General features: G+C 48.6%; 1 protein-coding gene across 1 annotated transcript in view; it reads right to left on the reverse strand.

The window, feature by feature from the left end:
- PRODH (proline dehydrogenase (oxidase) 1) overlaps window positions 1-11,606 on the reverse strand; it is a 29,149-nt gene that overhangs the window by 337 nt on the left and 17,206 nt on the right. The window contains exons 5-13 of the mRNA XM_006875817.1: window positions 10,333-10,397; window positions 10,041-10,157; window positions 9,376-9,455; window positions 8,086-8,167; window positions 6,698-6,790; window positions 6,429-6,575; window positions 5,928-6,103; window positions 4,188-4,286; window positions 1-71 (exon numbers count right to left, since the gene is read on the reverse strand). The exon at window positions 1-71 is cut by the window's left edge and continues 12 nt beyond it. Coding sequence (XP_006875879.1) covers window positions 1-71; window positions 4,188-4,286; window positions 5,928-6,103; window positions 6,429-6,575; window positions 6,698-6,790; window positions 8,086-8,167; window positions 9,376-9,455; window positions 10,041-10,157; window positions 10,333-10,397 — 930 coding nt within the window. The remainder of the gene's footprint in view (window positions 72-4,187; window positions 4,287-5,927; window positions 6,104-6,428; window positions 6,576-6,697; window positions 6,791-8,085; window positions 8,168-9,375; window positions 9,456-10,040; window positions 10,158-10,332; window positions 10,398-11,606) is intronic.

An 11,606-nucleotide genomic window follows, 5' to 3' on the forward strand; every position in this document is an offset into this window, starting at 1 on the left:
GGTCACACATGCCCAGCAGCTGTCCAAAGTATACCTGATGGTCAGCTGGATGAAGGCACAACTCCTCCATCCTGTAAGCAGGTAAGGCCAGGTGCTCAAGGGCCAGTAGGTAATGGGGGACCAGAGGCAGCCCCAGGACACCATCCACTGGGTTGGGGAATAGGGCTCCCTCCTGCGTACCCCTCACCCAGACATCCTGCAGGATGGACCAGGGATGTCAGCTCTGCCCTACTGGGAAGGACACTCTCTGCAGTACCTTCCTGGATAGATGCCTCGGACCTGGCATTTCTTCCCTGAAGGAGATCTGTGTAAACTGGAGCTGGATTCCACTGATGGGGCCGTGGAAGGCATGGGCCATAGCCAACAAGGTTCCCTTCTCCGTCAGTACCATTGCTTCTCCTAAACCTTCTACCTCACTCTTCAGGTGTTAGATTACCTCCAGGGACCCAGCCAGCTATTTGCCCCAGGGTTCTGCCTCCACTGGCTGCCCACTCAACTTGTCACCATGTGTCCCTTGCTTAAGCCCCTCTGGGGTCCTGCTATGACCCCATAATCTCTCCTCTGCCTGGTTCCCCTCTGCCCAACCTCCAGCTGTGCATTGCAGACAGCAAGCTGGACACCACATCCTTCAGTCTGATGTCCCATTCTTCTTCATATAATCCAGTTTCTCGGATTATTTAATTAGAATAGTGGCACTGTGGGTTAATATGCTGAACTGCAGTCGATTTGTCTGCAAGGTCGGCAGTTCAAGCTTACCAGCAGCACCTAGGAAACCCTATACAGGGTCACTGTGGGTCGGAGCTGACTCGATGGCACTTAACAATACAGATTGAATAAATATGGTGAAAGAATACAACCTCGACACATATTTTTCTTGATTTTAAATCACTCATCATCCCCTGGTTTTGTTCAATGTACAGGTTCCTCACGAGCACACTTAAGTGTTCTGGAATACCCGTTCTTTGCAATGTTATCAATGTTTGTTATGATCCACATAATTGAATGCCTTTGCATAGTTAATAAAACACAAGTAAACATCTTTCTGGTATTCTCTACTTTCAGCCAACATTCATCTGATGTCAGCAATGAGAACCCTCATTTGAAGTCCTCGTCTGAATCTGCCTTGAATTTCTGGAAGCTCCATGTCAATGTTTTAAAATTATTTTCAGCAAAATTTTGCTTGCATGTGATACTCACGACATTGTTTGATGATTTCCACATTCCACTGGATCATCTTTCTTTGGAATGGACACAAATTATGGATCTTTTCCAAGCAGTTGGCAAGATAGCTATCCTCCAAATGTCTTGAAATAGATGCATAGATGCCTCCAGAGCTGCCATCAATTTGTTGACACATTTCAATTGGTATTTTGTCAATTCCTGGAGCCTTGCTTTTTTGCCAGTGACTTCAGTGCTGCTTGGATTTCTTCTTCACTCCTATCATTCTTGATCATATGGCATGTCTTGAAATAACTGAACACTGACAAATTCTTTTTGGTACAATGGCTCTGTGTATTCCTTTCATCTTCTTTTCATGTTTCCAGTGTTATTCAATATTTTGCCCACAGAATCCTTCTATATTACAACCAAGGCCTTTTTCTTCAGGTCTTTCAGCTTGAGAAATATTGAGCATGTTTTTCCCTTGTTTTATACCTCCAGTTCTTTGCATATTTCATTATATTTGACTTTGTCTTCTCGAGCTGCCCTTTGAAATTTTCTGTTCAGTTCTTTTACTTCATCATTTCTTCCAGTTGATTTAGCTTCTCTATGCTAAACAGCAAGTTGCAGAGTAGATTCTAATGTACACTTTGGTCTTTTTTTCCAGTTTTTTTAATGACCCTTTTGCTTTCTTCCTGTATGTTCACAAGTTTCGCTCATGAGTGTCTAATGCATCAAATCTGTTTTTGAGATGGACTCTAAATTTAGGCGAGATATACTCAAGGTTATATTTTGGATCTCGTTAATGTGTTTTAATTTTCTTCAATTTAAGCCTGAACTTGCATATGAGCAAATATGACCATTCCAGTCTGCTCCTGTCCTTGTTTTAACTGATGATACTGAGCTTCTCCATCATCTCTTTCCACACAGAGTCAATTTGAGTCCTGTGTATTCCATCTGATAAAGTCCACGTGTTTAATGTTGTTGAGAAAAAAGTATTTCTAATGAATAAATCATGCAAGCTCTAGTAAGGTTTCTATTACAAAGGCCATATTTTCCAACTACAGATCTTTGTTTCCAACTTTGGCATTCCAATCACCAGTAATTATCAATGCATCTTGATTCCAAATTTGATCAATTTCACACTGAAGAAGTTGTCAGAATTCTTCGATTTCATCATCACTGGCTTTAGTGGTTGGTGTATACATGTGAATAATAGTGGTATGAACTGGTCTTCATACCACTATTATCCGGTACTTCAAGATAGATCTTAAAATGTTCTTTTTGACAATGAACACAACGCTATTCCTCTTGAATTTGTCTTTCCCAGCATAGTAAAAACGATATGACTGATTCAAAATTACGAACATCAGTCCATTTCAGCTCATGAATGCCTAGGATATCAATCTTTGTGTGCTCCATTTCATTTTTGACAATTTTCAGTTTTCCTAGATTCATACTTTATCCACATTCTGATTACTAATGGTTGTTTGCAGCTATTTCTTCTCCTTTTGAGTTGTGCCACATTAGCAAATGAAGTCCTCAAAACTTAAGTCCATCCATGTCATTAAAATCAGCTCTATTTTAAAGAGACAGCTCTTATCCTGTTGTAGTTTGAGTGCCTTATAACCTGAGAAGCTCATCTTCAGGCCTATATCTGACAATGTTGCACTGCTATTGGTAAGTTTTTCACTGACTAGCCGTTAAGAGGCGATCCACCTCTCCTTCTTCCTAGTCCACTGAAACCTGCCCACCATGGGAGACCTGGCTGGTATTTAAAATATCAGTGACAGCTTTCAGGATTATAGCAACACACAAGCCACAATACAACAAACTGACAGATGAGTTGTGGACCTCCCTTTGAAGGATCTTATAAAAATTTCCAAGTATGAAATACCTGCATGTTAACTGCCCTGTAGGTTTATCTCCAGTTTCTTGCATCTGTATCCAGATTCAGCTGATCAATATAGGGCTTTTACCCTCCACCCGGGGGCATGTTTAGCCTGGGTCCTCTCCCCACCTCTCCCCCAACCTACCTCTTTGTGCTCACTTGTGTCTCAGGGGTCCCTCTGTACCCACCTCACCTTGACCAGAGTACTGAGATCTGTCTACCCCTGGACCTCTGTACACAATGGGCACTGGTAGCACAGTGGGTTAAGCCTTGGGCTGCTAACCAAAAGATTGGTGGTTCTAACCCAGGCTGACTGCTTCCATGAAAATGTATAGCCTCAGAAACCCTACAGAACAATTTTATTCTAACTTAAAGGGTCCCTATGAGTCAGAACCTACTTGATGGCAGTGGATGTGGTTATTTTTGGACCTCTATTAGGGGTCTCCCATGGAGCTGTGTCCCTCCTTCCCCCAGAGCACCAAGATCACTTAGACTCAAGAGCCCTGGTCTCTGTCTGGGTGACCCCCATGAGAGCTATGCTGCTGCTGTCCTCACCCCTTGCCTCCAGCCCCCAGCCCCAGGTCTCCATCATTTCTCTGGGAGCCCCACTCGGTGCTCTGGGTCTGTGCAAGGCCTGAGTCACAAAGCCCATGGCCTGCTGGGTTTCTGGTGGGACTTAAGCCCATGAGGGCAAAGCCCAACTTGGGTAAAGCCCTGGTAATGGTAGGGTATTTAAGAATTACTTTCATTCTCTACAACGAACTCTACTGGAACAATTGGTAAAGCACTAGTCTGCTAACTACAGGGTTGACAGTTCAAAACCACCAGGTACTCTGGGGGGAAAGATGAAGCAGTCTGTTCCTGTAAAGATTTACAGTCTCAGAAACCATAAGGTATAGTTCTCTGTTCTATAGGGTCACTATGTTCTATAGGGTCACACTGGGCAGAAATGGGTTTGATTTCGGTTAATGAATTTTTTTGAATGAGACACTTTACTAATCAGATGTGAACATTAAAAAACAAATTATCTACAATCAGCCTTTCTTGGTCCTACAGTGAGACATCAGGGCCTTCTCCATAAATGTGCTCTAAACCTTCCCCTGGGGTGCACTGGGGCTGCAGGAAGGGATGTTCGTACCTGCCCAGCGTGAAGCGTACTGTGTCCTCATTGTGGGAAGCCACCATCACCTTGGCCTTGGCATTGTGCTTCAGCTCCTCTAGAACATAGTCGAGGCACCTGGAGAGATGCCTGAGTGAGCCCAGATCTAGTTGTCCTTGCCTGCCTCAGGGAGAGGCCTCTGGTTGGCCCTGGGGCCCACAGCTTTAGAATACAGGGGCAGAGCTATCTGTCACTCATCAGCAAGGGAGGTCAGAAAGAGTAGTGAGTAAGATCAACAACCATGAGTAAATGAACAACAGCTGGAACTGGAGACTTCCCCAGGAAAGGAAGAGGCACCTGGGTTCAAGAAAAAGCTAACACTCAAACCAGCTGAGGTGTCAGGTTCCTTTCTTAAACTCTCTGTGACTCCAAAAGGGAGCCTGTCCTATTAGTGAGTATGTTCACATTTGTCAGTCTGGTGGAGCACTGATTCTCAGAGCACCCTGGAGACAGTCTCAATCCAGCCTGGGGCTGGTTAAGTTTCAGCCCAGCTCCTATGTAAAACCTGGGAAGAACAGCTGGGAGATTTCTCCTACAATGGACAGCGCGCCACCGTGTGGACACAGAATCAGGTCTCCCGAGGTCTGGGAAGAGGGAGCATGTCTCCAACAAGAGACACTGGCTGGCACAGCTCTCCTGGATGGTGGACAGTTTCGTTTCTCCACATTGAACTCAGTAAACTGCATGCCCTCTTTGAGTCAAGAATTGCATTTCCAGGATGGGTGACAGCTGTGTCCTTGCCCAATGGGGCAGGATGTTCAGAGAGCTGCCATTATAACTGGACAGAAACCACTACCAAGACTGCAGGGACTTGGAGACTGATCACAACCTCATTGTGCTGGCTGCTAAAAAGGATCAACTGTTCCATGTGCTCTGACCCTGAAGGTTTTAGACAGAACATTAAAGGGAAAAGCAGAGGCAAAGAAGTGAGTGTACAATGTCCAAATGACAGGGCTAAACATAGGAGTTTATATGGACTTTTTTGATACAAAGGAGCCTCCATTTTTAAATGCCATTTTCCCAAAAACTTTTAGAAGTTCCCTGTATGTATACAGACTACTTTTAGAAAGAAGGCGCTGACAGGGAAAGTGCACATTTGGTGGCTTTCAGAGGAGAGCAAAACAGGGAAGACACAGACTCATTGACAAGCCCTGGCCCAGAAAGGATGGAGGCAGAGGAAACTTTGAGGGCTGGACAGTAGTTTGGGGTTTGGGTTTGGGGCTTCAGGAAGCTCATGGACACATGGAATTAGAAGATCATGGAATTTTCCTACTAACTTTCTGAAGCCCCTTCCTATTTTGCTCAGTACACTATTCTATATTGTTGTTGTTAAGTGCTGTTGAGTCAATTGTGACCCATAACGACCCTGTATAGGGTTTCCGAGGAGAAGCTTGTGAGCTTGAACCGCTGACCTCGCAGTTCAAACGGCTTTGCAGTCTGGTACATTAACCCACAGAGCCACACCAGGACTTCTATATTAAAACCCCTCAATGAAGTGGAAAATATCGAACAACAGAAACAAGCTCTGACCTCACTTTTTCCTGCTGGCTGTTCTCCCATGACTCTGGGGGAGTTCCAGAGGCAGAACCATCGCCACGCCTGAAGTTTCTCTTGAATCACCGCCACCCCCACCCCACCCCACCCCCACCCCCACTACCACCACCCTGGAAATCCCATGTCTTTTAAGCAAGAGGCAGGGGTAGGATGGAGTCTGTATACCTGTGGTACATGGCATTGGTGGCCTCGTATGTAGGATTGATGGGGTCTTCATAGCCAATCTCTGCAGCACGGGCACGTTCCTGGGCCATGTAGGCACCCCGTACCAGCTTGGCCCCAAAACACCAGCCCTCACGGTGAGCCAGCTCCATGTCCAGAGTCACATTATCATAGGCTTCCTGCAAAGGCCGGGTCAAAAGTCACAGGGAGTCAAACTGGGCCAAGCCAGAACATGCCCTTCACCCTTCTTCTTCCTCTTTGGGCTGCAAGGACCTACCCCTATATCTTCCTGATGGAGTGTCCTGGGATGGGACCTTTCTGGGACACATACCCCAATCCAGTAAAGGCTCTGCTGCTAAATGAAGACCCTCAGAGGTGCAGCTCATACTCTGTTCTGCCCACCCCCAAAAGCCCCCAAGTCTGAGTCCAGAGCAGGGATGCCTTCAAGGGGGATCCCCTCTGGTGGGCTGTCTGACTGGCAGGTAAGTCAGGGCTGAGCCGCACCCGGAGGTAGCACTGGTATGTGTTGAAGATGAGCGGCTTCTCCACATTGAACTTGCGCTGCATCTCCAGTGTCAGGCGGCTAATGGCTGGTTGGAAGTAGGTCTGCTCAGCATCCACCATCAGCCGCACGCCCACCTCTGTGGCTTTCTGAAAGGTGCAGGGGGTGGGAAAGAGTGGATGTTTGTGGCTCAAGTGAGGCATCTGCTCCCCACTCCCTGGCTGCCCTGACCCTATAGGTGAGTCCCAGTCTGCAATGATCAGCAGATGACCTTGGCCAGGATGTCCATCCTCTGTAGCATCCTTGTCATCTGCAGCTCTTCCTCCTCCGTGAAGTGTGATAGCAGAGGCTCCAGCTGTCCTGTCTGGGTGACAACACAAGGCTGGGTAGCCACTGAGCCACCAGCAGCTTGGCTGGCTCCTCCTCCTGCCTGCGGGCACCTTCACACCTGTGCAGGTAGCCCCCAGCCACAGTCCCATGCACAGGGTTGTACAGGACCAGGAGGGAGAGGGCCTGCATAGTGGGGGTGTTTATACCACTACCCCAGGGCTCCAATGAGGCCTGTGCACCCAGGCATTTGTCCCACTGCCACCCACGGTCCAGAGGGGCCCCCACAGTTCCTAAATCAGTTTACTGCACTCCCCCTGGATCCAAGGCCTGGATCAGCAGCCTCCTCAAGGGCACTCACCCACCGGATGCCTGCCCCCCACACCCACGACAGCACCTCTGGGCCCAGACTACATGCCAAGTCTGCTCAGCACCCACTTGGTATCTTCAGCTCTCTCAATACAGGGGCCTGGGCCCTCCAGGACCATACTTCGCTGGGTTCTCTGTTTCAATTCCCTCATCTTTCTGATCCCCCGACACTTACTCTGCTTCCTACAAGTGCTATCCCCTCTTCATAACATCATCCACCCTGCCCATGAGGGTCCTCCCAGTGTCTTCTTCACTCCATACTGTGGAAGCACTGTACACTTGTCACACTGAGACAGTAGCCAGATTCAGAGGCTCAGCTGCTCCTGACAAAGGGGCTGCTGGAGTGGCTCCCATCCAATAAGGAGTGAGCCTCAACCTACCCAATCGGTCAGACAGCTCAGCCTTAAGCAGGGAGATTTGGGAGAAAGAATCTGGTTACTTTGTCCAGTTCCACCAGATGAGCAGCAGGGGGCCAGCACTGCCCAGAGCTGCAGGACTTTCAAGGAGCTGAATTGTCAGCAGTTAGCTGGTGCTCAAAAGGGCAGGTACTGCCCAGCCTTCCACACACCCCACTTGCCCAGGGCAGTCCCATCCAGCCCTCAGTGAATCCCTTCCAGCTTTGTCTACGTTGCACCACCAGGCACAAGCTGCACAGGTTTATCCCCGGCTGTGCATGTCCTAAGTCTGGAGATGCACAGGATTGTCACCTCATCAAACAGGTACTGCACTGTACTTGTGCCACTCCAGGACCCCAGATCCGTAGCACAAAGCCTGGAGGAAAGAACCTCAGTCTGTCTGGTAAAAAATCCCATTGAAGGGCAGCGTTTGCAGGACTATTGTGTTGGGCTTCTAGTGTTCAGACACTGGTGGATTGTCTTTCCCCACTGGACCATGGCACTGTGTGGATGTGACCTCGGGCCCAGGGCCAGGAAAAGAACATGAAGCAGAGGGGGGGTGTATTACCTCTGGGTTTGGGACTACCAGGTGCTTAGAGAGCTTGGTCCTGCCGTCAATGAGGCTGCTCCAGTCCAGCAAGTCCACAGTGCTGAGGCAAGAAGCCACCGTCAGTCATGAGGGCACGGCAGCATGGGGAGGATTATCTAAGTCTCAAAGACCAGTCCTGTTCTCTCAAAGAATACCCTCAACTTCAGTCACAAAACCCAACTCAGTGTTCTGTCTTCAAAGACAAAATGTGCAGGTAGTGGGAGACATGGGGAGGGGTGTAAGAGTTAAAGTGAATAGAAGTAAATACTGTTAACAGCTGGTACACGGAAGGGACTGCAATCATTGTAATGGCATGAGGTGTATGATTTGCTGAATGTAGGACTGATAATCTGTTTTGTAAACCTTCACTCAGTTCACAATAAGAAGTAAAGAAAAAAGAAACAGCCAAGACAAATGAAACGTCAACACTGCACTCTAAACATGAAAACTGAAGTATGAACCACACACCACTCCTGTGAAAGGATTGGCGCCTCTGAACACAAAGCCAGGTCTGATTGGGGCCACCTGTGTGTAAGGTGGAAGCAGCTAGTCCACGTCTGCCACTTTGGATGGGGCCGGGAGTTGGCAGTCAGTTAGCAGATGGGCTGCTCCAGTGTACTGCCCTGAACCCACCTCCCTGACTCCAATTGGACGCCCCCTAGTGGAAGGTTCAGGCCTGGATCATCCTAGCCCTAGACTCAGCCTGGCATCTCAATTTCCCTGGCCTCATTTACCAAGGTTCAGGCCTGGATCATCCTAGCCCTAGACTCAGCCTGGCATCTCAATTTCCCTGGCCTCATTTACCAAGGTTCAGGCCTGGATCATCCTAGCCCTAGACTCAGCCTGGCATCTCAATTTCCCTGGCCTCGTTTACCTCCTTTGTTGTTGTTGTTGTTGTTAAGTGCCAACGAGTAAGTTCCAACCCATAGCGACCTTGTATAGGGTTTCCAAGAAGCAACTGGTGAGCTTAAACCACACACCTTGCGGTTCAAACGACTTTGCAGTTCAGAGCATTATCCACTGCACCACCTCACCTCCCTGGGGCCTCCAAATAGTCCTGTAAGAACCCCTGCTGAGTTGAGGGGCACTCAGCCTGCTTCAGGTTCTGTGCCTCTCTGGGAAGCTGCTCCTCCACACTGTCACCCCCACCCCACCCCCTTCCCTTGCTCCAGGTCTGTACTCTCTGGAACAGAGACTAGAATTGAGGGACAGCCCAAGATGGACACAGAGTCATGGCTGATCCAGCCCCCAGTCAGAGTCTGCTCTTACCCAGACACCCCCAGGGTCTCAGCTGTAAACCAGTCTTCAATCTCAGCTCTGCTGGCGATACCCATCTTGGCCACACTTTCCTGGAGCAGTGAGAAGGCATCATTCATCACACCAGGGTCTCCCTCTCAGGGGCCTACCCATGGTTCCCAGCCCTATTCACGAACACTTCATGTGCTCCCCTGCCCCTGTCTTATGATGCTAGTTTTGACTTTCTAACATTGTCAGACAAAATGGGGCATATATCTGACTTACGTTTCTGTCCCAAGGATCCATGGGTTCTGGTAAGTAAGTCTATGGATGCCCTTTCTTATCACTATTGTTGTTTTAAGTGTCATCAAGTTGGTTCTGACTCATAACAATCCTGTATAGGATTTCTGAGGAGCAGGTGGTAAGTTTGAGGTCCAGAACTTATCCTATAGCATCATACCAGCAGCACCCAGAAGACATTGCTCCTTCAAGGCTGCCTCCCCTCAGCCCCACTCCCAGCACCACCCCTGCCTCAGTTCAGTGCAGGTGGGCCCCTTCTCCTGTTGACTGACCCCTGCAGAATGGACACTCAGGCTGACTGTAGGCTGACTGCCTGGTCCCTGGGCAGAGGCTCTTGGCTGAGCCTCCCATCTGTCTGGTGAGGCTGGACAGGGACTTGTCCCCCAAGTCACACCCACCTGCAGGGCTGCCACCTCCAGCTTCATGTCCATGGCAGCGAGACCAGCCTTCCCTTGCTCAGCAGCCATTTGGTGGAAGAATCGTCTCCACTTGGTCAAGACATCTGAGAACTGCAGCTGCAAATGCAGGCCTGAGTGTTCCCATACTTACGAGAACTCCCAGCTGCCTGCCCTAGGGCCCCTGCTGACTCGGCCCCTGACTTCCCAAGCACAGGGCTTTCAGTTGCTGAGGTACTGCCACCCCTTGTTTTCACTTATGCTAATGCAGCCCCACAAAGGTCCTGGCACTTACCAGAAACTGGGGTCTCCCCAGGGCAGTGAGCTTGATGGCTGAGAAGCCATCTTCACTGGCTCCACCTGTTAGAAGTCACAAAAAGAGCCGTGAGGAGGCAAACCCCCTTCCAAGACTGAAAATCAATGGGAATACATGAGCTGACATGTGCTCTGATTGGTGACCATGTTCGTCACTGATAAGGAGAAGTGAGGGGGAAAAACAGCAATGAAGCTGCGAGCTAAGCCCTACAATGTTCAATAAACTCCTGTGAACCCAGGTGGAGACCTGGTTGGCCAGCAGTGTGGCAAGACCTGGGGACTCTTGGGCCCAGAGTCAGTGAGTGGAGAGTGAAGCGTCCAGCTGATAAGAAGAGAGTGTATATGCACAAGAACACCCACACTTGTAGATAATACCCACTTGACCTGGCTTCAATGGCTGTATGATCAGAGCTCAACTAAAAAAGAAAGAAGAGGAAAAAAACAGTAATTGGATACAATTTGATGAACTTGACCTACACCTACAGATGCAGTAGCTCAAAAGAGGGAACAAATCTTCACAGTGAGGATCATTCCCATCCCCTCAATACACAAAGTAGACAGGGATGGGCAACTTGAACATTGTTGTTTTTGTTGTTAGGTGCCATGAGTCAGTACCGACCCATAGCGACCCTATGCACAGCAGAATGAAACACTGCCTGATCCTGGGCCAACCTCAGGACTGTTGCAAGCTTGAGTCCAGCGATGCAGCCACTTGGCCAACCCATCTCGTTGGGGGTCTTCCTGTTTTTCTCTGACCCTCCACCTTACCAAACATGATATCCTTCTCCAGTGACTGGTCTCTCTTGACAATATGTCTGAAGTATAAGAGACCAAGTTTGGCCATCCTGCTCTCCAAGGAGTATTCTGGCTGCACTTCTTCCAAAATGGATCTATTGGTTCTTTTGGCAGCCCATGGCACTTTCAATATTCTCCTCCAACAACATAAGTCATAGGCATCAATTCTTCTGCGGTCTTCCTTGGACATTGGCTACCCAAAATGGTGAGGACTACAAATGCAAGAACTGACTGGATTATAAGCTTTCAAGAGGGAGCCTAGAGTAAGGATCACGTGGAACCTCAGCAACCTAAGACAGAGCCATTGCCATGCTGCAATGAGTTTCAATGACAGGTAAGACAGAGGAATTCGCACTGACCGCCTAAGACAGGCAGCGTCCCTTAAACAAATAATAAATAAGGGGGAATCTGATGCAGACCGTGCAGACCTGGTCAGGAGTTCAAGGCCCTGTGGGCCCA

Source organism: Chrysochloris asiatica, unplaced genomic scaffold, assembly GCF_000296735.1.
Source record: "Chrysochloris asiatica unplaced genomic scaffold, ChrAsi1.0 scaffold00340, whole genome shotgun sequence".
In the NCBI taxonomy this organism is placed as follows: domain Eukaryota; kingdom Metazoa; phylum Chordata; class Mammalia; order Afrosoricida; family Chrysochloridae; genus Chrysochloris; species Chrysochloris asiatica.